The sequence below is a fragment of the Saccoglossus kowalevskii genome, chromosome 11 (assembly GCF_978046115.1).
Source record: "Saccoglossus kowalevskii chromosome 11, keSacKowa6.1, whole genome shotgun sequence".
NCBI classification, from domain to species: Eukaryota; Metazoa; Hemichordata; class Enteropneusta; family Harrimaniidae; genus Saccoglossus; species Saccoglossus kowalevskii.
Genome location: NC_140651.1, coordinates 11,064,888 through 11,092,457, shown reverse-complemented (window position 1 = coordinate 11,092,457; position 27,570 = coordinate 11,064,888). Strand labels below are relative to the sequence as shown.

Genomic DNA, 27,570 nt, shown 5'->3' with positions numbered 1-27,570 from the left:
TGATGATTCGTGTAAAGTGTACCTGAACAGATAGTGACGTCACTACATAGTAATGCGCATGTGCACTTCAAAATGGCGTCCGCAAAGCAACTTCCACCGTTGCCAAATTCTTTGAAAGCACTTAGACACTACGTAGACATAGGCAAAGAACATGAAGCCCGGGACCCCGTCGTCGCATATTACTGTGAGTACCAATCTTAAAAGTATTCCAGAATATTACTCCCATGATGTGATCATTCGGGTGAAACAGTTGCTGACGGAAACCTCTGCAAGTGACAGTGTGTTGATCGGTGACCAACTGAAGAATGTTTTGATCCGATCAGCAGTGGGCAACATATTTGCGTGTTTATATTGTAAACACATACATATTACGACCTCACTGTACCTCATAACTCAAATCTTTCACAAATATGCTGCACATGTTCACAGGAAGACAGGTTGACTGTCGTGAATGGTACTTGCGTGGACTTGTGTAACACCGACACACTTTATCTCTAACCCGGGATCTCTAACCATGGTCTAACTCACTTGATCATCTAATTAGACTGTGAGATACCCTGTCATTCATAATCTGTAGTTGTATTATATAGCGGATATAATGGTATTATAACATAGCTAAAAACTGTGTGAAACCAGCTCCGACAATACTTCGACCGTACGTACATGAGTAAGACGGGGGTGTGGTCATTTCAGTACGAAATAATATCATGAGTCCGGTGGTTAACCCGTGATACACAGACGTTGTATTAATATGTATTTTTATCTAGCATGTTATTTTAGCCGTCTTGTAGGCAAGAGTTCCTTATGGCCCCCTCACTCATAACTCTTATCCTAACCATGACCCTCCAGTGCTTCTCCCCCATTTCAATTGTATATACCCTTTTTCAGGTCACTTATACATGTGTAGTTATTTGGAGGGGCATATTGAATTGTCAGGCTTAAGGTGAGGGTTAGCGGTGAGAGGGCCTTAAGGTACTCTTTCTGTCCTGTATTCTTGTATTAAAATTGTTAGCAAATTGTCCTATTAATTAATTTATTGAGCTGAATTAGCCATCGATGGCATGTAGCTATTTCAAAGCTTACAGTGCCGTGCACCATGAAGGAACATTACCGCTGTGTTTACACTCAGGATTGTCAGCAATATTACTTGTAGTTTACAGTACAGCTACACACATAAAAAAGTGAATAATTAGTCCTAGTTGCCATGGGAGCATGTCACATGGAAGTCAGATGTATAAGCATTACATTGATGAGTCAGACACACATGTTTATAGGGTTGGGGAAAAGATAAAAACTTCTAGAAATGATCATTAAAGAATCATATTGTGTGGATGAGAGTAATGTCAAGGTTGAACAGTTTGACCATTAAACTATTATTAATATTTGAAATTAGAATGTGATTCCTAGAATATATACTGACGCACACTACCTATAATTTATATGTAAAATAATAAAATTAATTTATTCTGAAATACTACTTAGGTACAGTAGAAGATGTGTAAGAATTGTTTGTATTACAAATTTTAAAAGTCAGTCTTTTGTGTTTATTTCAATTAATATTTCAAGTTCCATTTGCTAAATATCAAAACATGTCAAATGTTAAAATCTAATCTCTTCATTTTCATATACTTTGTTAGTCAGTTTTGAAAATTGACATAATTCATACGATTATTTGTTCAAATATGGTTGTAATATCATGAAATTTGTCTAATCCAGAAACCCAAGGGTCTAAAAACTGATTCAGTTTACAGAGGTGTCTATACATGTATTTTGATGTTACTGTAAATTGTTTGATTTGCATTGCAAGAAATTTTCACAATTTCAAGAATGAATTGTTTTTGTGAAAACAATATTTCACAAAAGTCACTGACATTCCATATCAAAGAAGCCCAGATGAATTTTTACTGCTATAAAATTTGGCAATTTTTAATGACTCTCAAAATTTACAAAAGTTTGTCTTGTTTTACATTATTATGAAAATACTACAGGGTATGAATGAAGACAAGTTCAGTGATTGAATCGGCTGATGCATTGCAGAGGTTGACTAAATTCTGTACTGGCCTGAGTATTCTTGTGATAGCCTAATTATTATATACATTTTTCTCAGTTTGTAGGCATAATATAGTGAATTATAGCAATCAAAATGCCAGCCATAATTATTTGCTAGATTAACATAGATTTTGATTGGAAATGGCTGACTAATCTAGAAGAAGGGAACCAAGAATTTTTTCTTTTTTTTTTGGCATTTACGGGCAATCTCTCATTAAGTTACTGCTATAAGTAGGGAAGTGATTCACAAAAAAAACCTTGAAGTTAACACATAGGAAGTACATGATTGTATCTGGTGATGTGATTAGCCAATTTAAATAATGTCATCATTAATGAATAATTAATGACCTGGTTGTAAGTGTAAATCTCCAATCAACTAACAAAATCTGCAAAAAGTTTCTTTTTATTGGGATCCACGAGAAGTAACCGTGTAACTAGTTTGCATATTTGAACTGTAAGAATGTCAACTAACAACTGCATATATAGTCTTCCAAGGCTTTAGAGAGCACCCAGTTTCAATTTATAATATTATCTTAGTGTGTGGGGAATAATATATAAAATAAGAGCACCACAACTTTGAGCAAGTTCCCTTTGATGTCTGTGTGATGTTCTATCACTACACCAGACTGGAATAATGTAATAAATGTTTACTCACTGGAAAAAAGTTAAACTTTGACGTCTCATCTCATCTCGGCCAGTTCTCACATTAGGCAGTGTAAGCCTTAGCTCAACAGTGTGTAACTAAGCATTAGGTATCGCTGTTCACAGTGTTACATCTATGCAGTGAGCCTGAGGCTACTGCAGACCATTATGTACACTCTTTCTCTCAAACTGTGCTTGATTATTGATTTAAGCAACTCACTGCTGGTGTGTGTTTAATTGAAAATATTTGGTTACACAGGAGTACATAATATAACAGTTGGTCGCTTTTCACAAAATGTGTTTGTTTTCTCTTGAATTGTCTCCATGGAGAATTCTTCCAAACCTAAAAAAATTAGCATTATTTTTGTTGGGATAATTATAGTTTTTGCTCAGTGTTGTAAATATCAAAAGCGACCTACCTGACTACTTGGATCGCCTTTTTAAACTTTGACAGCGCACTCATTTTCAACTCGCTTCCAGCCATGCCTAGTTCCATGCCAGTTCATCCAAGTTTATCCGCACTACTGCTTATTTCACAGTTGATGGCATTTTCGGACCTTGTTTACTCAATATCAGTTTCCACCAGTATCCTTATTTCCACAGTTCTGACAAGTTTATGATGCAATTCTCTAAGTTGCCAGAGTAACCAGTTATTTTCATAACCTCGGACAATGAGAATTTTCGTCTGGGTCAACAGCTAGATGAAACCTATAAGTTCTTGTGAACTCGTACCTTGTTATGGTGTGACGGCTTTCTCTTTGTTACCTGATTGATGTTAGTGTTGTTTTACAGTAACTCGTGAAGCTAATTAGTATCATGTTGACTGGATTGAATACGCATCATTTATTGCCCGCTATAGGTAGACGACCTCCTATAGAATTCCCATAGACGATATATTTGACCTCATGCCTGTACTATTAATTGAAACAAATTAGGTGATGAAGTTACATTTTATGTCAGCAATGAAATCAAACTACTTTCTCATGGGTGAACTGTATTTTGTTTTGTGAATGTACAGTACTTAATGACCACAATATTCTAATCCAAATATTAATTAACAGACACTACCTAAATTCCTTGATAATCCACCGGGTCAGATCAGATTATACATCCTCCTGTTAAAATATTTTTATGATTTTATTAATAATTATTAAATATAAAACCTGTGCACACTAAGGTGTGAATCAATAAGAATGATTGTTTTCCCGGAAAGGTTTTTATTACACTTACAAAACGTTCGTAAACTTTCTAAAGTCAAAATCATAATAAATACCGGGATATAACTTTGCTTTAGTTATTCATGCACACCAAGTATAAGCATTCTTAGCAATATGACTCACCCAAATTTGCATCCTTGTATCAATGTCTCGAAATTTAATTTCTGTAAGTCTTTGGCTAATCTTCAAATAATAAATTGTATAAAACCTCTGAAAAACCACTTAACACCTTAAATAAACAATAGATATTGCTTTAATTTGCTGAGATTTATGCTTCTTACGTGTTTAAATTTTGATGTGTTTTACTAGAAAGATGTTAACTGGTACTGGTTCTGCTTGAATCTAAGCGGTCGATTAATCCCAGTTAAATAGATTCATATAGCAAAATGAGAGCTATGGTTATTACTCAAAATTTTACATTTTTTTTCAATTTCTAGATCCTTCTGATAGACCGCTGGACAATCTCCAGTAATCAAACATAGCACAATTCAGTTACAATAAATGCAACACAGTACAGTTCACAATCATGTTTCAGATTAAACCCAACAAGTTTTTGACTTTTCCTACAACTTAAACCAAATTTACCCAACCAAATTAAACTTTTCTACAAAATTATATTTGGAAGTGGTTGTTTGTTCAAACTTCAATTTTTGTTGATATTATTTGTTTATTTTTATTTTTATTTAATTAAGCGTTTTGAAAGTGACTTTTATGTTGTGTGCTGATTCTGCCGGTGGTCGTTGTGGGCAACAACAGACCGTGCAACTTCATAAGAAGTGGGTCAGGTCAGTCTCACGTAACAAGGATATTTATTTTCTATGTGAAGCACGCTATCCCATATTGTACATATACTGCATTCTCCCCAAGGATTTTCATCATAGGGGTATAGAAAAAATAATAAAAGTGAGATCTGGTCGAAAAGCTGCTGGTCCCACGATAATGTTGGTCCTTCAAGTTTTGCTGGTCGTGGCTATAAAGTTTCAACACAAATGAATGAAATTTGTGTAGAACACCCATATATATTTTCAGACAAATTGCCCTTCATTTTCAAACATATTACTGTAAAATTCTTTATTTTGACTGAAATTTATTTTCACTGAAAAATCATTTGTTTTGTATTTTTATTTTCACTGATTAATTTATTCCTTCAGGGGAAAAATAGCAAAAATGAATTCCAAGTAAAAGTAAAGTAATTAACAGTAATTTTTTTTAAATATTCAGTCGTTTGTAATTAATATCGGGAAATGGTATCCAAATGACTTAATATGGTATTCATATGCTGTTTATGTTGAGCCCTGAACCATGTGTAATGTATGTGGAGGCGTTTGTCAACTATTTTTGGTAAATTTAGTATTTGTCTTTCTGGCACAGGAGGGCGCTCTCAAATCCCTAGAGGGCGATGCACCCTGTTACTCTAATCAGAACACTTGACACATATGGTCTTAGACAACTGAAGGGAGGGACATTTTATCCCAGTGATTCGCAGCCTTGAAACACACATGTTGCAAATCACAGTATATGCACTTCACTTGGCTCACTTTATATTACTTCTGTGGACGCATGTTGGATTTCAAACTGCTTTGTCATATAAAATAGAAGATCATCGGGACCAAATTTGTCCATGCATTGACTGATAGATTAATCATGGTGTAGTAATTAAATTGAACTTTGTGTCTTCTCAGCGTGACCAGTGACTTTAGTTTGTGTCTTTCTCGGGGGACATTCAGTAAAGTACACGATCCCTATTGGGAATACAGTGACCTTGTGTTTTCATAGACTATCCACTGTTAAGCCTTATTTTACAGTACTTCAATTTTTAATCTTTAAGCCGTGTTTAATTTAATTCTCCTTGCTTACTGTCTTCAATCCACGCTATTATCCCAGCACAATTGCATTATTGTAGTGGATATAGTTTGAGACTTAATTTGGTGATTTGTGGAAAGCAAGTAAATTAGGAACCGTACACACGCACACATGTTGTGAAGTACAAGTTATAACTCAGTTTTTGAAAGGGATTTCAAGTGCCAGGCTGTTGCACGCTTGTGTATCTGGGCATCCATGCTGCTGTTTCTAGCTCTACCATGAAATGCAATATCACCTTGTTGAAAGGACTCGGAAATTCAGCTTTGCCATTCAGTATGTGCAATTTAACCAATTTAACTGGTAATTCTAATTAATTGATGCTATATTGTTTGAAATACTAAAACCATTATTAATTTTCGGTACTATGTATTTTGAGATTTCATGACATTAGGTTTTGAGTTAAATCTATGCATATTAATTTAGCTGTTTCACGACTGATCCACTGATATCTAAAGAACTACTCATTGGATTTTGATAAAACTTGGTACTTAGATGTACTGAGACAATGCACAGGTGTGGGTAAAAGTCCATGCACATCAATTACCTAATTTGCATAATGATTAGTCAAATTTTGGCTTTTCCACTGATATCTCAAGTACTAATCATATTTCAATGAAACATGGTATCTCAAAAAGTTAATGACCTTTTCTATGATGTATTGTTGACATACAGGTCGTCGTTATGCAATGGATGAAGGCATGAAGATAGACAGTAAATCACCAGACGCCAGGCAATATCTAATGGCACTAATGGGTTGTTTGGAGGCGGTATGTACACATGGCCAAATTGAAACTTCATTCTTCACTCACAGTCAAATTGTTTTCCTCTCATTGTAATGTATATTGAAACCAGGTGACCAAATAAATTGTAGTAAATACATTGCTAAGTACATTTTATAACATGGATCATTTTTCATGGTTATTATTGCGCTGGGACAATCCAAAGATCTCCAGTATCAGTAAAAGTAACCAGTAAAAGAGTTCAACAGTCTTTTTTTTCAAATTGTTATGTTGTACATTGACCGAAGGCTTCATCTATTTGTTAGAGATGACAAAAGTAGAATTCAGATTTTTTTTTTTTTTTTTTTTGCAGTCTAAAAAAGAATTGAAAGATAATGAATCGATTCACAGTGAAGTGGTAGGGCAGGCACATGTAGAAAACTATGCACTTAGGTTATTTCTGTTTGCTGATAATGAAGACAGATCGGGAAGATTTAATAAGTAAGTATTACGGTGTGTGGTATTGAATTCCAATGTGTTGGTTGGAAGCGGAATTCAGCTCCATGTGTCACTCAGCAACTCTAGATTTGCAATTTGGATTTTATTTTATTTTATTTATTTTAATGCTTAGAACAGTAGATATATTTGAAAGCAAGTTGAGGTAGTTTTAGACCACCTAGCTACATGTTAAGTTATTCATGATCTGTATTATAAACACCTGTATGTAAGTTCATACCTTACTAATAGAACAAATATGGTATGCATTTCCCATTCAACATTCTATGTAATGTATGCATATGCATGGAACATTCTAGCATTATTTTTTCCCCAAGTATGTTCATCTGTCATCACAAATGTCATGTTGGCTCAGTTTTACATGGATAACAAAAAATAAAGTTGATAAATAATGCAGATTATGTCTTTAAGTGACTGTTGTCAACCACTTTTTGAAATATTTGCCTAATTTAGATACATTGTATGTGCCTATATAGCGGCGACAATACTTTGTTCAAGGATAGTGTATCCATTTTACATATAAAAATCTTTGATATCAAATCATACGTTATATCATGCTTTTCTTATCCTTTTGGCAGAAATGTTGTTAAAACTTATTATAAAGCTAGTTTGTTATTTGATGTTCTACAAACATTTGGGGAACTCAGTGAAGATGTAAGTATTGTGGAATTTGTGCATGCATCATTAGTTTATGTGTACTTGTCTGTAGATTGTGTGATCCTGTCATCAGTATTTGTGTTTGCATCACTTTATTATGTGTACGCATCATTTTTAGCTCTGCTGTCGACAAAGTCGTCACAGCGGAGCTGTTCTTATTACTGATTGGCCGTCGTCGTTGATTTTACATATATAGGTACTACATGTGGACCTCTCTCAGATTTGTTCATTTTGTGATGATATCTTTAATTCTCTTATTTTGATGAATATTTTTGTAGTTTTTGGTAAAAAGTGATATTTTCGACTTCTTGTTGAAAACTGCAAGTCTGATTGCTTTGCCATTATATATGTAGGTACTACATGTGGACCTCTCTCAGATTTGTTCATTTGATGATGATATCTTCAATTCTCTAATTTTAATGATTATTTTTTTGGTAAAAAGTGATATTTTTGACTTCTTGTTAAAAACCGCAAGTCTGATTGCTTTGATACCGGTACTATACATATAGGTACCTCAGGTAAACCTCTCTCAGATTTAATCTAATTTTAATGATTATTTTTTTGGTAAAAAGTGATATTTTTGAATTCTTGTTGAAAACAGCAAGTCTGATTGCTATACATACTATACATATTGTTCATTTTCTAATGATATCTTCAGTTCTTTAATTGAAATGTGCCTTGCTAACAGCGGAGATATTTCTGTGCAACACCTTCAGTTGGTATTTTTGTATTTATTTATTTATTAATTATTTGTAGATTATGAAACAAAGAAAATATGGAAGATGGAAAGCTGCTTATATTCACGAATGTTTAAAAAAAGGGGAAACTCCCCATGCAGGTCCATTAGATGATGATGAATATTCAGAAATGGGAGGTATGTACTTACTCGCCCAACTTAATGTTAAGTAGTCAGCTTACAAAATGGTGTCTTTTAGGTTGGTGGGTACTTAGTCAAGCAATCCACTCGAAAAATTGACCAAAAGACCACCACCATGTGTCAGATTTGGTGAAATTCAAATTGTGAATTTTAATTTTCATTTCAATTGTGATTTCCACAACCCATTTACAATGACGAAATAAATGCGCACATTTTATTACAATATTAGTTACCGGTTACATACCGTCAGAATTTACGGTGAAAAATTATTAAGGTCTGTGATAAAATGATGATTCATTGAATATTTTTGATTGTAAGCAAAATCTCGATGCAAAGTAATTTCTGCCATGATGTTTTCTCGCACGATTTGACCTGCAACAACGTCCTTTGACCTAATGGTCATGTCTGTTGTTAACCAATTAGAATGCAGTGTTGTACCAACGCAATTCTCCGGAAATTCCTGAAGGCATTCTGGCAACACAATGCGGAAGTAAAATATTGATGGCAAAATACTATTTGTTGGAATTGATTATTAGCAATTTTTGTGAGGTGAACTGAAAATGGAATGAAGTATTTACCGTCATTCAGGACTTAACTATCACCGTCAATACGTACCGTTAAAATTCTAATATAAACCGCGGTTTATATTACAATGTATCAAATAAAAAATTTTGATCAACAGCTCAAGTTCGGGGTGCGGTTTCTATTACATACATATTGCAATCACTAAATGGGTGTCACACGCAGCGTAATATTACCGTAATTGGTATAGTACAGGTGTGATGGTTCAAATACCAAAATGGCAACAGTAACTTAAAGACTTCCCTGGCGGCGATGATAACATACGAACACGGAGTCAACAGATGAGGTTTCAACTGGTACTGGTATTATTATACTCTGCAAACATCAAGTACAATAACTCGGTAAAACTCCAAACCTCCAATAACTAGATACTTAAACTCCAACACAATTCAACGAGATCTCCGATCTGATCTCAGTGCTGAACAACTCCCCTATATATACCCACACTGTCTATAAATAGACCATTACATCAGCATACATAATGAGTCTAGAACTTACTACAAATTTCTAGAATGTTCCATTACCTATTCAACCAGTTTAAAAATTCCACCCAGACACAGTACGGTTCTAGAACATTCTCAGTCACACGGAAGTGGTAAACAAGTCGTATGCGACAATGGGCGTGGTCATTTTTTCCCCACATCACTTGCACAAAACAAACAATACACCGTACAATCTTTTGAATATAAGCGTAACTCCAATTTAGATGTCAGAGAAGAGCGATAAGCGTCACGTTACACAACAACTGTTCACGTGAAAAAAAAATACTCAGTATATTTAATGTAATATGCATTTATTTTTTTAATTTTCTTCGTCACGGAAAGTATACTCTGACAGGAGTTTCAAATAAAAACAAGCATTAATGCATGCATTGCTTAGTAGAAAATGATCATGGTACGGCACTAAAAAGGTATGGTACCGTGGGTACGGTAACGCAATCCGGCCATGCTTCGGCTCACAAGTAAATAACTTACTTGTTTTCGAAGTGTTGAAATTGTTGATTATTACTCAGTAGTGATTATAATAACGCACGAAAAATAAATTCGTTGAATTGTTATCAAATGCAAGTAAAATTCAACCTAGTTTCATCGTAAGCAAATTATTTCGGACACATGTAAACGATCGATGTGCTACGACATCCGCCATGTAGTTTGAATGCACACGAGACGTTACTTGACCGGATAGGTCAGGTCGCTAATTAACCAATCAAAATGTTGGATGGTGCCCACGTGTTCAAATTACCTTAGTCATTTAAATATGTTAATGACAGGTCACCGACTTCATGGTGAACGAAACACGGAAGTGATTTATCGATAATGTAGTGCGATCTTTTGGCTTTGATTTCCATGGGAAAACAATATGAATTTTTTTTAAATCAAGAAATTAGTTGTTTTCGAAAGATAAACTGAGCATTGAAAATGAATTTAACAGTTTTTCGGTGATAACAGCTCATTGTCGAAAACTTGCGACACACGAACGTATTCATTAGGAAAAGTTGTCGCAAAACAAAAGCAGTTTCACTGCGTGTTTGACATCCTAACACTACTGAACAATAAAGAGGTGTGAATATTTTTAGGCACGTTGTCGAAACAAATGAATAGTATTAGGAACAATGTACTAGCTGGTTGAAACAAAGTCAGTCACGGTCTTGTTGAATTGGGGGTGTGGTTAGTAATAGGTACTTTTCATGTTTTCAATTTTTGTTGAGAACTCTTTAACACTGAAGCCGAAATCAGGGGTGCGGTTACTATTAGGTATGCGGTTTATAATAGGATTTTAACGGTAGTTTACGACAATTGCTGTGCATTCGCACGATATTCATGGCGGTCAATATCCATTCTCTGTTATATAAATTTGATTGCCATTAATTCCGAAAAAGTCATACAATGCTCAAAGACCAGGTTTTATGACTAGACCTTCAAATTTGGAGCATTTTGGAAGGGATGGGCACCGAACATGAACTCAACATCAGAAAAGTTGGGGGTGGGCGCTTAGTTAACAAAGCCTCAACATCAAAGCCTCTTAACTCAGGGAGTGTCTGTTGTTTTCAAAATTAGAAGGGCAGTGTTGAATACATATTCTGCAGCTAATTTTTCTATTACTCATCCATAATCTTAACATTTGATGGTGTATATATTGGTCAGGGGTTGGTATCTCACAGATTTTCAAATTGCAAATGCAATGTTCAACACTTGAAAAATGAACAACCGGTTTTGAGTTTAGACTCATCTTTATCTTATCATGATCATTTTTATTTCAGCTGCTGGGGGGCTCCCTGTCCCACCAAGTAATTTACCTACACAGCCACCTTCCAATCAAATTATACCTCCTGGATCACATGCACCTCCAACAACCCCTCAAGATCCTGGTATTTCTCATGGTGTAATGCCAGGCCCAGCACCACAGAAGGTACCTCCACCAGTACAACCAACAGTACCTACCACTGTCCAAGGTAAGCAAGAATGAATGAATGTGAGAATAAATTTGCAATTCTTATAGATCAATAAATCAGCTGACAACAATTTAAGTTATGATTGTTTATTAATTTCCATATTTTCTCTATTAAAAGTGCATATTCAATAAGGAGCACATAAACCTATAGAACCCATCAACCCAAACAATACCAAATCCTTCAGACCATGCAACCAACCTATCCAATTAACCAAATAGCCAATCCTTCAGACCACACAACCAACCTGTCCCATTAACCCAAACAATACTCAATCTTTCAGACCACACAACCAACCTGTCCCATTAACCCAAACAATACCTGATCCTTCAGACCAGACAACCAACTTATCCCTTTAACCCAAACAATACTAAATCCTTCAGACCACACAACCAACCTGTCCCATTAACCCAAACAATACCTGGTCCTTCAGACTATGCAACCAACTTGTCCCATTAACCCAAACAATACCCAATCCTTCAGATCACACAACCAATCTGCCCCATTAACCAAATACCCAATCCTTCAGACCACACAACCAACCTGTACCATTAACCAAATACCCAATCCTTCAGACCACACAACCAACCTGTCCCATCAACCAAATACCCAATCCTTCAGACCACACAACCAACCTGTCCCATTAACCCAAACAATACCTGGTCCTTCAGACCACACAACCAACCTGTCTAATTAACCAAATACCCAATCCTTCAGACAATGCAACCAACTTGTCCCATTAACCCAAACAATCGCCCATCTTCCAGACCACACAACCAACCTGTCCCATTAACCCAAACAATACCCAATCCTTCAGACCATACATTCAACCTGTTCCATTACCAAAACAATACTCGATCCTCAAGACCAAAAAAACAATCTGTCCCATTATCAAAACAATACTCGATCCTCAAGACCAAAAAACCAATCTGTCCCATTATCAAAACAATACCCGATCCTTCAGACCATACATTCAACCTGTCCCATTACCAAAACAATACCCAATCCTTCAGACCATACATTCAACCTGTCCCATTACCAAAACAATACTCGATCCTCAAAACCAAAAAAAACAATCTGTCCCATTAACCAAATACCCAATCCTTCAGACCATGCAACCAACCTGTCCAATTAACCCAAACAATACCCAATCCTTCAGACCAGACAACCAACTTATCCCATTAACCCAAACAATACCCAATCCTTCAGATCACACAACCAACATGTCCCATTAACACAAACAATACCCGATCCTTCAGACCAGACAACCAACCTGTCCCATTAACCCAAACAATACCCAATCCTTCAGATCACACAACCAAACTGCTCCATTAACCCAAACAATACCCAATCCTTCAGACCACACAACCAACCTGTCCCATTAACCCAAACTATACCCGATCCTTCAGACCACACAACCAACCTGTCAAATTAACCAAATATCCAATCCTTCAGACCATACATTCAACCTGTCCAATTATCCCAAACAATACCCAATCCTTCACACCACACAACCAACCTGTCCCATTAACCCAAACATTACCCAATCCTTCAGACCATACAATCAACCTGTTCCATTACCAAAACAATACTTGATCCTCAAGACCATAAAACCAATCTGTCCCATTATCAAAACAATACCTGATCCTTCAGACCATACATTCAACCTGTCCCATTAATCCAAACAATACCCAATCCTTCAGACCATACATTCAACCTGTTCCATTACCAAAAAAACAATACTCGATCCTCAAGACCAAAAAACCAATCTGTCCCATTATCAAAACAATACCAGATCCTTCAGACCATACATTCAACCTGTCCCATTAACCCAAACAATACTCAATCCTTCAGACCACACAACCAACCTGTCCCATTAACCCAAACAATACCCAATCCTTCAGACCATACATTCAACCTGTTCCATTACCAAAACAATACTCGATCCTCAAGACCAAAAAAACAATCTGTCCCATTATCAAAACAATACTCGATCCTCAAGACCAAAAAAACAATCTGTCCCATTATCAAAACAATACCCGATCCTTCAGACCATACATTCAACCTGTCCCATTACCAAAACAATACCCAATCCTTCAGACCATACATTCAACCTGTCCCATTACCAAAACAATACTCGATCCTCAAAACCAAAAAAAACAATCTGTCCCATTAACCAAATACCCAATCCTTCAGACCATGCAACCAACCTGTCCAATTAACCCAAACAATACCCAATCCTTCAGATCACACAACCAACATGTCCCATTAACACAAACAATACCCGATCCTTCAGACCAGACAACCAACTTATCCCTTTAACTCAAACAATACTAAATCCTTCAGACCACACAACCAACCTGTCCCATTAACCCAAACAATACCCAATCCTTCAGATCACACAACCAAACTACTCCATTAACCCAAACAATACCCAATCCTTCAGACCACACAACCAACCTGTCCCATTAACCCAAACTATACCCGATCCTTCAGACCACACAACCAACCTGTCAAATTAACCAAATATCCAATCCTTCAGACCATACATTCAACCTGTCCAATTAACCCAAACAATCGCCCATCTTCCAGACCACACAACCAACCTGTCCCATTAACCCAAACATTACCCAATCCTTCAGACCATACATTCAACCTGTTCCATTACCAAAACAATACTCGATCCTCAAGACCATAAAACCAATCTGTCCCATTATCAAAACAATACCTGATCCTTCAGACCATACATTCAACCTGTCCCATTAATCCAAACAATACCCAATCCTTCAGACCATACATTCAACCTGTTCCATTACCAAAACAATTCTCGATCCTCAAGACCAAAAAACCAATCTGTCCCATGATCAAAACAATACCCGATCCTTCAGACCATATATTCAACCTGTCCCATTAACCCAAACAATACCCAATCCTTCAGACCATACATTCAACCTGTCCCATTACCAAAACAATACTTGATCCTCAAGACCAAAAAAACAATTTGTCCCATTATCAAAACAATACCAGATCCTTCAGACCATACATTCAACCTGTCCCATTACCAAAACAATACTCAAAACCAAAAAAAAACAATCTGTCCCATTAACCAAATACCCAATTCTTCAGACCATGCAACCAACCTGTCCAATTAACCCAAACAATACCCGATCCTTCAGATCACACAACCAACTTATCCCTTTAACTCAAACAATACTAAATCCTTCAGACCACACAACCAACCTGTCCCATTAACCCAAACAATACCCGATCCTTCAGACCACACAACTAACCTGTCCAATTAACCAAATACCCAATTCGTCAGACCACACAACCAACCTGTTCCATTAACCCAAACAATACCCAATCCTTCAGACCACACAACCAACGTCTCCCATTAACCCAAACAATACCCAATGCTTCAGACCACACAACCAACCTGTCCCATTCACCCAAACAATACCTGATCATTCAGACCACACAACCACCCTGTCCAATTAACCAGATACCCAATCTGTCAGGCCATGCAACCAACCTGTCCAATTAACCCAAATAACATGTATGTAAATGTGTCGAAATGGGCGTAGTGCGAGTGGTTAGTGCTACTAGCACTAATCCGAAAAAGTACTAGATCTAGTGCTAAAATGGCACTAGATCTAGTGCTAAAATGCCACTAGATCTAGCGCTAAAATGTGCACAGTGCGAGTGGCATTGTTATCGCATTGTCAACGACGCTGAATAATAGGAGGGCATCCACTTTCATATGCAAACTACAAACAGTATAAAACATCGGCAATATAGGCCAGATGTCCATAATAATACTTTCTTTATATTCTGCCGTAAATTCGCCATCCGAAAAATCGCCCTGGGGATTTCACGGCTGGTGGGCACTTATTTTGGGCTCAAAATTTCAAAAAATAATCATCAAATATTTTGTTGGGACTTCCATTTTCATCGTTGAAGTATCTAACTATGCAGACTTTCAACACCGTCAGTTGGGCCACCCAAGACGAAAGAAACTATTGCAGAATTAACAATAATTAATAATTCTTGCTGAATTAAAAAGTAGACTGCCTGAAATTTCATTACAATGTCGCCCAGTGTCATTTTTCAAATACATTTGTTTTTATTTTATTGATAACGAAAGTATATTCTCAACGAAGTTTCAAAGAAAAACGAACACAACTGGCTAGTAGCCCCAAATGATCATGGTTGCGCAATCCGGTCATGCTGCGTTTCACAATTGTTGAATATTAGTCAGTAGTGATTATAATAACGCACAAAAAATAAATTCGTTGAATTGTTATGAAATTCAAATAAAATTCAACTTAGTTTCATCGTAAGCAAATGATTCCGATCGCATAAAACGCTCGATGCTGTAGGGTATCCGCCATGTTTCTCTTGCATGAGTTCAGCTAAAAGGTCAAATCGCTAATTAACCAATCAAAATGCTGGAGGATGCCAACGTGTTCAAATCACCATAGCTCATTTAAATATGTTGAACACAAAGCGGAAGAGATTTGCCGATGTTGTAGTACAATCTTTTGGCTTGGATTTTGATGGGAAAATGGCATGATTTTTTTTTTCAAATCAAAAAATAGTTGTTTTCAAAAGATGAACTGAGCATTAGAAGAATAATTTAATATTGTTTACAGTGATAACAGCTCTTTGTCCAAACAAAGCTTACCCATTCACGCTAGTAACAATAAACACGCTCTTGAATAAAAACTTAAATAGACTATTTTAGGCGTCAGGAAAGATTGGAATGTCTGAAAATTACGCCAAAATATTGAAAAAAAAAAAAAACTTTAAAAACTCGCCGAAAAATCGACGCATTATGAACTACAGTCATCACATATGCGCACTGGGTTTGTTTAGCTGTGAAGGGTTAAAATACGCATTTCACAACTGGAAATTCAACAGATTTCACATGTTTTAATTATTAGCAACTGTAACAAGAACAAAATTTCGAGAGTCTAGAACAAACAATCCTAAGGACTCCTAAAAGATATTATTGCAGAGAAAGTGTCTAGACATATTATATGGTCATGTTAAAAAATCAGCCAGGTTATATCATATTCCACTAACTGGTTATTTGTGTAAGCAATCGCAAACTATCATTGACATCAAAGATGAACTAGACAGTGTCCTTATCAGGATTAACTTGGGTTAAAACAAAAGGAAATAAGCCAGTTAAGAGGCTTAAATGGTCACTTGAGAGGCGTTGTGGCTCCTTCCGTTCGTACCTCCATGGTACAATGTAACAACAGGATTGCGTGAATCCACTTTTATCAATGGTTGATTATGTCCGCAAAGGTCAATGACAACCAGACAACGGTTCATTTTCTGTCTGGTTCCCAGCGGTACTGAGCAACATGCCCATTCACAGGGTGCCGTACACAAAAAACCCACCGAGCTTTACAGGGACCCGGGACTTAGACTAGGAGTATACAATTTTTTTATTTAGTTCAAATATGGCATCATAATTTCATTGAAGATCTATTTTCATTAAGTGTGGCGCCGACTAGAAATAAAACGGCACGTCAGCGTCAACGCTGAATTCCACCATTTACATACAAGTTACAAGTTTATATACACCACAGCTGAAAACACAAACTTCCACACAATACCATTTCATACAGTGTATCTATTCACAATTTGTAAAAATTGCGAAGTTTGACCTGCAGTTTCACTGTCCGTGAAGCTAGTTTCCCGGCCAATCGCGTTGTTTCAAAGGTCTATTACGACAAACGTGGACAATGACATTCATGTACATTCTCAATTTTCCCACTGCAGCACATTTCCAATGAATGAAAGATACAACAATTTACGTAAATATTAATTCATTTTCGGACAATTACGGGATGTCTCGACGTCGTTGACAACGCGATATCAATGCCACTCGCACTAGGTACATTTTAGCACTAGATCTAGTGCCATTTTAGCGCTAGATCTAGTGCCATTTTAGCGCTAGATCTAGTGCCATTTTAGCACTAGATCTAGTACTTTTTCGGATTAGTGCTACTAGCACTAACCACTCGCACTACGCTCATTTCGACACATTTACATACCTCCAAATAATACCCAATCCTTCAGATCACACAACCAACCTGCCCCATTAACCCAAACAATACCCAATCCTTCAGACCACACAACCAACCTGTCCCATTCACCCAAACAATACCCGATCCTTCAGACCACACAACCAATCTGTCCAATTAACCTAATACCCAATCCGTCAGACCATGCAACCAACCTGTCCAATTAACCCAAACAATACTAAATCCTTCAGACCACACAACCAACCTGTCCCATTCACCCAAACAATACCCGATCCTTCAGACCACACAACCAATCTGTCCAATTAACCTAATACCCAATCCGTCAGACCATGCAACCAACCTGTCCCATTAACCCAAACAATACTAAATCCTTCAGACCACACAACCAACCTGTCCCATTCACCCAAACAATACCCGATCCTTCAGACCACACAACCAATCTGTCCAATTAACCTAATACCCAATCCGTCAGACCATGCAACCAACCTGTCCAATTAACCCAAACAATACCCAATCCTTCAGATCACACAACCAACCTGTCCAATTAACCCAAACAATACCCAATCCTTCAGACCACACAACCAACCTGTTCCATTAACCCAAACAATACCCTATCCTTCAGACCATGCAACCATCCTGTCCCATTAACCCAAACAATACCCAATCCTCCAGACCACACAACCAACCTGTCCCATTAACCCAAACAATACCCAATCCCTCAGATCACACAACCAACCTGCCCCATTAACCCAAACAATACCCAATACTTCAGACCCCACAACCAACCTGTTCCATTAACCCAAAACAATACCCAATCTTTCAGACCACACAACCATTTTGTCCCATTAACCCAAACAATACCCAATCCTTCAGACCACACAACTAACCTGTCCCATTACCCCAAACAATAATTGATCCTTCAGACAACACAACCAACCTGTCCCATTAACCCAAACAATACCCAATCCTTCAGACCACACAACCAACCTGTCCTATTAACCCAAACAATACCTGATCCTTCAGACCACACAACCAATCTGTCCAATTAACCTAATACCCAATCTGTCAGACCATGCAACCAACCTGTCCCATTAACCCAAACAATACTAAATCCTTCAGACCACACAACCAACCTGTCCCATTAACCCAAACAATACCAAATCCTTCAGACCACACAACCAATCTGTCCAATTAACCTAATACCCAATCCGTCAGACCATGCAACCAACCTGTCCAATTAACCCAAACAATACTAAATCCTTCAGACCACACAACCAACCTGTCCCATTCACCCAAACAATACCCAATCCTTCAGACCACACAACCAACCTGTCCTATTAACCCAAACAATACCTGATCCTTCAGACCACACAACCAATCTGTCCAATTAACCTAATACCCAATCCGTCAGACCATGCAACCAACCTGTCCCATTAACCCAAACAATACTAAATCCTTCAGACCACACAACCAACCTGTCCCATTAACCCAAACAATACCAAATCCTTCAGACCACACAACCAATCTGTCCAATTAACCTAATACCCAATCCGTCAGACCATGCAACCAACCTGTCCAATTAACCCAAACAATACTAAATCCTTCAGACCACACAACCAACCTGTCCCATTCACCCAAACAATACCCAATCCTTCAGACCACACAACCAACCTGTCGCATTAACTCAAACAATACCAAATCCTTCAGACCACACAACCAACCTGTCCCATTAACCCAAACAATACCCAATCCTTCAGATCAAACAACCATCCTGCCCCATTAACCCAAACAATACCCAATCCTTCAGACCACACAACCAACCTGTCCCATTAACCCAAACAATACCAAATCCTTCAGACCACACAACCAATCTGTCCAATTAACCTAATACCCAATCCGTCAGACCATGCAACCAACCTGTCCAATTAACCCAAACAATACTAAATCCTTCAGACCACACAACCAACCTGTCCCATTCACCCAAACAATACCCAATCCTTCAGACCACACAACCAACCTGTCGCATTAACTCAAACAATACCAAATCCTTCAGACCACACAACCAACCTGTCCCATTAACCCAAACAATACCCAATCCTTCAGATCAAACAACCATCCTGCCCCATTAACCCAAACAATACCCAATCCTTCAGACCACACAACCAACCTGTCCCATTAACCCAAACAATACCCAATCCTTCAGACAACACAACCAACCTGTCCCATTACCCCAAACAATAATCGATCCTTCAGACAACACAACCAACCTGTCCCATTAACCCAAACAATACCCAATCCTTCAGACCACACAACCAACCTGTCCTATTAACCCAAACAATACCTGATCCTTCAGACCAGACAACCAACTTATCCCTTTAACCCAAACAATACTAAATCCTTCAGACCACACAACCAACCTGTCCCATTAACCCAAACAATACCTGGTCCTTCAGACCACACAACCAACCTGTCCCATTAACCCAAACAATACACAATCCTTCAGACCACACAACCAACCTGTCTCATTAGCCCAAACAATACCCAATCCTTCAGATCACACAACCAACCTGCCCCATTAACCCAAACAATACCCTATCATTCAGACCATGCAACCATCCTGTCCCATTAACCCAAACAATACCCAATCATCCAGACCACACAACCAACCTGTCCCATTAGCCCAAACAATACCCAATCCTTCAGATCACACAACCAACCTGCCCCATTAACCCAAACAATACCCAATCCTTCAGACCACACAACCAACCTGTCCCATTAACCCAAACAATACCCGATCCTTCAGACCACACAACCAACCTGTCCCATTAACCCAAACAATACCCGATCCTTCAGACCACAAAACCAACCTGTCGCATTAACTCAAACAATACCAAATCCTTCAGACCACACAAGCAACCTGTCCCATTACCCCAAACAATAATCGATCCTTCAGACAACACAACCAACCTGTCCCATTAACCCAAACATTACCCAATCCTTCAGACCACACAACCAACCTGTCCTATTGTCCCAAACAATACCCAATCCTTCAGACCACACAACCAACCAAGTGCAGCCAAGACAATCAAGAATTGAATTGATTTATATTTAATTTCAGGTGCTGTAAATTTGGGACCAGAAGACTTCACCAAAGCTCAGAAATATTGTCGTTATGCGGGTAGCGCATTGCAGTATGAAGACGTACCTACAGCCATAGACAATCTTCAGAAGGCACTTCGGTTACTGTCAACGGGAAAAGAGTAACCGTGTCATCTTCTTTTTATTTCCACATTCTATGGGTCCAGAGGTTTAACACTTCATACTGCTCAATATTAAGTAACCATTGGTAGCTGAGATCCTGTGTCTTGGACTGTGGTTCTCTCATATGAAATACATCCTTGTTGTAAATTGTGCGACTGCTTAGAAACTGAATTTGGTGTATTGTGTCTCAAGACTACATGAAATATGTATGACACTATAAAGCATTATCTTATTCATCATATAAGAAGGTCTTAACTTAGGATATGTTTAGATTTTAATGTTAGCTCAGCTGTAGTGGTTGTCATGATTACATGATCTTTCTAAAAATAGAACCGATGTACAAAGACCAAACGAGGACAACGTGTGCAAATGATACCGCCATTTTTAACTGCGACTGTTACTTTGGTGTCACTGTTTTTCAGTGATTTGTTGTGAATCTCAAGAAGATTATTTCCTGAGAGATGTTTTCAATGCTACATAATTATAATTGTTAGTTTGTCTGAGTCATTATGATTTATTAATAACATGATGCTTTCTAATTTCATTTAAAACAAACACTGTTAGTTGTACAGCAATTTATATCATCAAGATATATATAGAAACTGAATTAATCATTTAACCCTTTTGAATGCAATTATTTTTTTTTGACAAAATCTTGGTGCAACATTTTCTCTGTTTTTGTGTATTTTTCTAAAAATGTTTTGATAATTTTGGTTCAAATTGACATAATTTCTTATTGGCTCCAATTCTTGATTTTTGGAAAAATTCTGAGAAAATTATGTGTTTAAAAGTTGTAAATGCTGACAAGAGTTGAATTTGACACTCAAAGGGTAAATACTGTGGATTTGCAGCTTATCCGGCAAAAGAACCAGTCCAAGACACAATGTAGTGTGTACTATGTTTGGTGTCACTGGCATTCGGTGTAATATAACTAAGAATTCAATGATATTCTGGTTCACTACTCAAGACTCATTCTGTGGATTCTGCTCAGCTGCTTGCTTCAATTTTTAAATTCTGTTTTTGATCACACATTCGAATTGAGTGTAAATAAACCGTGTACTTTACTCTCATATACCTATGTCACATGGGACCCATAGTGACCTTAAATGATGTGAAGTTATTCAAACGTTTAATGCCATTATGAACTTTTGGCTACATGAGTGAAATATTTGGCAAGGTGAAACAAGATATTTAGTGGATCAAAACTATTTTCTGCAAATAATTTATGATTAATTATTTTGGTTTGGATTATTTATGAAGTTTTTATAAAAAATATAAATGAAAATCACACCTGTTTGTTATATTTCTAAGCACTACATGTTTTAGATTACATTTTCCAAAGCTTCATTCTCTGCAAACATTTGTATTTGAAAAAGAAGGTTGTGTTCACCCGAACAGACACAGAGCTCTGGTACTAAAGAAAACATTTTTAGTAGCTGTATAAAGAATTGCCCGAACATTATAAATATTGTTTTCTGGAATGTAGTGCTACTGAACCTAAGTGTGAAAATCCATGAGGCTAACTTCAACATATTGACATCTCCATAAAATAATTTTTCAACAATATTTCTCCAATTTTTTATAAGACGGGTAGCCAGTGAAAAATTAGGTCCAAATTAACATAAATTACGGAAAAATGGATTAATAGACAGTTCAAATTATTAAAAGATTGTACCACACTCTTTAGCACATGTATACCTGTACCTCATTTCTATATTTAGTGTATATTAATACCTCATTTCCATATTTAATATATATTAACACCTCATTTGCATATTTAGTACTGGTATATATTAACACCTCATTTGCATATTTAGTATGTATTTACACCTCATTACCATACTTGGCATATGGGTATTCCATATAGTTGGCATACGTGTATTCCAATATTTAGGTCCATGTGCACCTTAGTAAGATATTTAGCATAATCCATTTGCATATCCTGCACTCATGTACACCTTATTAGCATATTTAATAGTTGTATTCAGAAAGTGATAGCTCGTCCAAATAATTCTGAGATTCCCTGATTGGCTATCCAATGATGGGTTTGATCGATGTGTTTACTCTAGAACAAGTAGGAGTGTACATGACAAGACTTGTTGCGATAGGAGGAACTGATTGCATTTAAAAAACACAGAAAAAAGTCAAGGCCTCAAGGAAGATTTTTTTTTTTTGCAAGTGGAGAAAATTATCAGTGCGATCTGGTGTTGAACCAAATGAGTAGACATTTGTACAGTATTTATCTTCTTACAATATCTGTACAAATTACATTTATTCTTGATTTCAATTAATTTACTGTGCTGCTTTTTTTTGCAGTATATACAAACAATTCACATGGCTAATGTGTATATTAATTATATACAATATGTAATAATTAAAATTGTATTATTGAACAATGTGGCAATTGATATTTGATTTTTTTAGCTTTAAATGAAATTAATTTATCACAGTTCGTTAGTGCAGTTATTTGAAGGTCATCCATTATTGTGTTCTTGTATGACCTGTTGTATACAGAGACCCACATCTATGATGTCATCCATTGCAAAGTACATTGTTGTTTTCTTGTATGACCTGTTGTATGCAGAGACCCAAATCTATGATGTCATCCATTGCAAAGTACATTGTTGTGTTCTTGTATGACCTGCTGTATGCAGAGACCCAAATCTATGATGTCATCCATTGCAAAGTACATTGTTGTGTTCTTGTATGACCTGTTGTATGCAGAGACCCAAATCTATGATGTCATCCATTGCAAAGTGCGTTGTTGTGTCCTTGTATGACCTGTTGTATGCAGAGACCCACATCTATGATGTCATCCATTGCAAAGTGCATTGTTGTGTTCTTGTATGACCTATTGTATACAGAGACCCACGTCTATGATGTCACCTATTGCAAAGTACATTGTTGTTTTCTTGTATGACCTGTTGTATGCAGAGACCCAAATCTATGATGTCATCCATTGCAAAGTACATTGTTGTGTTCTTGTATGACCTGCTGTATGCAGAGACCCACATCTATGATGTCATTCATTGCAAAGTACATTGTTGTGTTCTTGTATGACCTGTTGCATGCAGAGACCTACGTCTATATCATCCATTGCAAAGTACATTGTTGTGTTCTTGTATGACCTGTTGTATGCGGAGACCCACATCTATGATGTCATCCATTGCAAAGTGCATTGTTGTGTTCTTGTATGACTTGTTGTATGCAGAGACCCAAATTTATGATGTCATTCATTGCAAAGTACATTGTTGTGTTCTTCTATGACCTGCTGTATGCAGAGACCCAACCAAATCTATGTCATCCATTGCAAAGTACATTGTTGTGTTCTTGTATGCCCTGTTGTATGCAGAGACCCAAATCTATGATGTCATCCATTGCAAAGTGTGTTGTTGTGTCCTTGTATGACCTGTTGTATGCAGAGACCCACATCTATGATGTCATCCATTGCAAAGTGCATTGTTGTGTTCTTGTATGACCTATTGTATACAGAGACCCACGTCTATGATGTCACCTATTGCAAAGTAGATTGTTGTGTTCTTGTATGACCTGTTGTATACAGAGACCCACATATATGATGTCATCCATTGCAAAGTGCATTGTTGTGTTCTTGTATGACCTGTTGTATGCGGAGACCCACATCTCTGAGGTCATCCATTGCAAAGTACTTTGTTGTGTTCTTGTATGACCTGTTGTATGCAGAGACCCACATCTATGCTGTCATTCATTGCAAAGTACATTGTTGTGTTCTTGTATGACCTGTTCTATGCAGAGACCCACATCTATGATGTCATTCATTGCAAAGTACTTTGTTGTGTTCTTGCATGACCTGTTGTATACGGAGACCCACATCTATGATGTCATCCATTGCAAAGTACTTTGTTGTGTTCTTGTATGACCTGTTCTATGCAGAGACCCACATCTATGATGTCATTCATTGCAAAGTACATTGTTGTGTTCTTGTATGACCTGTTGTATGCAGAGACCCACATCTATGATGTCATTCATTGCAAAGTACATTGTTGTGTTCTTGTATGACCTGTTGTATACGGAGACCCACATCTATGATGTCATCCATTGCAAAGTACTTTGTTGTGTTCTTGTATGACCTGTTCTATGCAGAGACCCACATCTATGATGTCATTCATTGCAAAGTACATTGTTGTGTTCTTGTATGACCTGTTGTATGCAGAGATCCACATCTATGATGTCATCCATTGCAAAGTGCATTGTTGTGTTCTTGTATGACCTGTTGTATGCAAAGACCCACATGTATAATGTCATCCATTGCAAAGTACATTGTTGTGTTCTTGTATGACCTGTTGTATGCAGAGACCCACATTTCTGAGGTCATCCATTGCAAAGTACTTTGTTGTGTTCTTGTATGACCTGTTCTATGCAGAGACCCACATCTATGATGTCCTCTATGACAAAGCACATTGTTGTGTTCTTGTATGACCTGTTGTATACAGAGACCCACATCTCTGAGGTCATTCATTGCAAAGTACTTTGTTGTGTTCTTGTATGACCTGTTGTATGCAGAGACCCACATCTCTGAGGTCATCCATTGCAAAGTATTTTGTTGTGTTCTTGTATGACCTGTTCTATGCAGAGACCCGCATCTATGATGTCCTCTATGACAAAGCACATTGTTGTGTTCTTGTATGACCTGTTGTATGCAGAGACCCAAATCTATGATGTCATCCATTGCAAAGTACATTGTTGTGTTCTTGTATGACCTGTTGTATGCGGAGACCCACATCTATGATGTCATCCATTGCAAAGTACATTGTTGTGTTCTTGTATAACCTGTTGTATGCAGAGACCCACATCTATGATGTCATTCATTGCAAAGTACATTGTTGTGTTCTTGTATGACCTGTTGTATGCGGAGACCCACATCTATGATGTCATCCATTGCAAAGTACATTGTTGTGTTCTTGTATGACCTGTTGTATGCAGAGACCCACATCTATGATGTCATTCATTGCAAAGTACATTGTTGTGTTCTTGTATGACCTGTTGTATGCGGAGACCCACATCTATGATGTCATCCATTGCAAAGTACATTGTTGTGTTCTTGTATGACCTGTTGTATGCAGAGACCCACATCTATGATGTCATTCATTGCAAAGTACATTGTTGTGTTCTTGTATGACCTGTTGTATGCAAAGACCCACATGTATGATGTCATTCATTGCAAAGTACATTGTTGTGTTCTTGTATGACCTGTTGTATGCGGAGACCCACATCTATGATGTCATTCATTGCAAAGTACATTGTTGTGTTCTTGTATGACCTGTTGCATGCAGAGACCTACGTCTATATCATCCATTGCAAAGTACATTGTTGTGTTCTTGTATGACCTGTTGTATGCGGAGACCCACATCTATGATGTCATCCATTGCAAAGTGCATTGTTGTGTTCTTGTATGACTTGTTGTATGCAGAGACCCAAATTTATGATGTCATTCATTGCAAAGTACATTGTTGTGTTCTTCTATGACCTGCTGTATGCAGAGACCCAACCAAATCTATGTCATCCATTGCAAAGTACATTGTTGTGTTCTTGTATGCCCTGTTGTATGCAGAGACCCAAATCTATGATGTCATTCATTGCAAAGTACATTGTTGTGTTCTTGTATGACCTGTTGTATGCAGAGACCCACATCTATGATGTCATCCATTGCAAAGTACGTTGTTGTGTTCTTGTATGACCTGTTGTATACAGAGACCCACATCTATGAACGCGTCTCTCAAAGACTGAATCTCTAAACAGTTCAAAATCGCAATGGACACCAAGTTCAACATGCAAAAGTTTAATAATCGTTCTGAATCAACAATCAACCATAATTGCAACATTTGTATGTAAACAGCTGCGTACCTGAAGCAACACTGTGAAACTGACCATATACTTGTTTGCACTTTAACAGACTGTGTACACAAATAGCCTACCAACCTACTGGAAAGCTCTGACAATGAAAAAAAGAAACATGTTCACGATGTTGCAAAAAAAATTTAAAAAGTTAAACAACAAACCACGGAGTGCCGTTGATCCCACATTCAGGTTTACCAGTGTATCAAATTCCCTGGTTTTAACAGGACTACAGTGATTTGTGTTTTAAACAGACACATTCCATCTGAAGTTGCCCTGTTTCATACAACCAAAGAAAGTACTACGTATATTTTTTTCGGAAATCTCGGAAGGACAGAACCCTGAATGCCAAAGCCCGGCAAAGCCATTTGTAGCACACACTCAAAATGATTAGGCTGCGGTCTACCGTTGTGTGTACTTTACATTGAGCAATATGTTGAAGATTTTCTGTTTAATATTTTCCTTTCATCTACAATAACTGACTGTGTAAGTTGTTTATAGTTATAAAGCTGTTAAACTTCATTTTAAATCGGGAAATATTTATTACATTACTCGTTTTTCTGTCAGTAATATGTTTTGATTACGGTACACTGTAAACTCATAACTTGTAGATATATATATATCTACATATATTTTGTATTGAGCACTTTTGTTTTTGGAATAATCGACTTTCGTATCTACACTATATATATATATATATATATATATATATATATATATATATATATATATATATATATATATATGCAGGAAATGCATTCAGAGGGTCTAGTAGATTTCAGATCTCGCCCCAAATGCAAAATTA

General features: G+C 37.1%; 2 protein-coding genes across 3 annotated transcripts in view; one reads left to right on the top strand and one right to left on the bottom strand.

Annotated features, from left to right (window-relative positions):
• The window catches only part of LOC100369598 (androglobin-like), a 115,662-nt gene extending 112,421 nt beyond the window's left edge, over nucleotides 1-3,241 (bottom strand). Inside the window, exon 1 of one of the 2 annotated variants that reach the window (XM_085505757.1) lies at nucleotides 3,111-3,241. In XM_085505757.1, the coding sequence (XP_085361883.1) occupies nucleotides 3,111-3,187 (77 nt within the window). In that variant the 5' untranslated portion in view covers nucleotides 3,188-3,241. Of the gene's footprint in view, nucleotides 1-2,704; nucleotides 2,799-3,110 lie in introns of those variants that run through there. The other variant, XM_085505759.1, reaches the window with a different exon arrangement.
• LOC100369448 (vacuolar protein sorting-associated protein VTA1 homolog) lies at nucleotides 38-21,961 on the top strand. Its single transcript, XM_085505760.1, has 7 exons — nucleotides 38-184; nucleotides 6,444-6,538; nucleotides 6,864-6,991; nucleotides 7,585-7,660; nucleotides 8,420-8,537; nucleotides 11,383-11,574; nucleotides 20,749-21,961. The coding sequence occupies exons 1-7, from the start codon at nucleotides 73-75 to the stop codon at nucleotides 20,892-20,894; spliced, it is 867 nt and encodes a 288-aa protein (XP_085361886.1). The 5' UTR covers nucleotides 38-72; the 3' UTR covers nucleotides 20,895-21,961.
• The last annotated feature ends 5,609 nt before the right edge of the window (nucleotides 21,962-27,570 follow it).

Bases quoted from the DNA above. Each gene is read 5' to 3' on its own strand.
- LOC100369448 (XM_085505760.1), top strand. From the start codon at position 73: ATGGCGTCCGCAAAGCAACTTCCACCGTTGCCAAATTCTTTGAAAGCA. The intron at 7,661-8,419 runs GTAAGTATTGTG...AATTATTTGTAG, and splicing joins TTGGGGAACTCAGTGAAGAT to ATTATGAAACAAAGAAAATA. The intron at 8,538-11,382 runs GTATGTACTTAC...TTTTTATTTCAG, and splicing joins TGAATATTCAGAAATGGGAG to CTGCTGGGGGGCTCCCTGTC.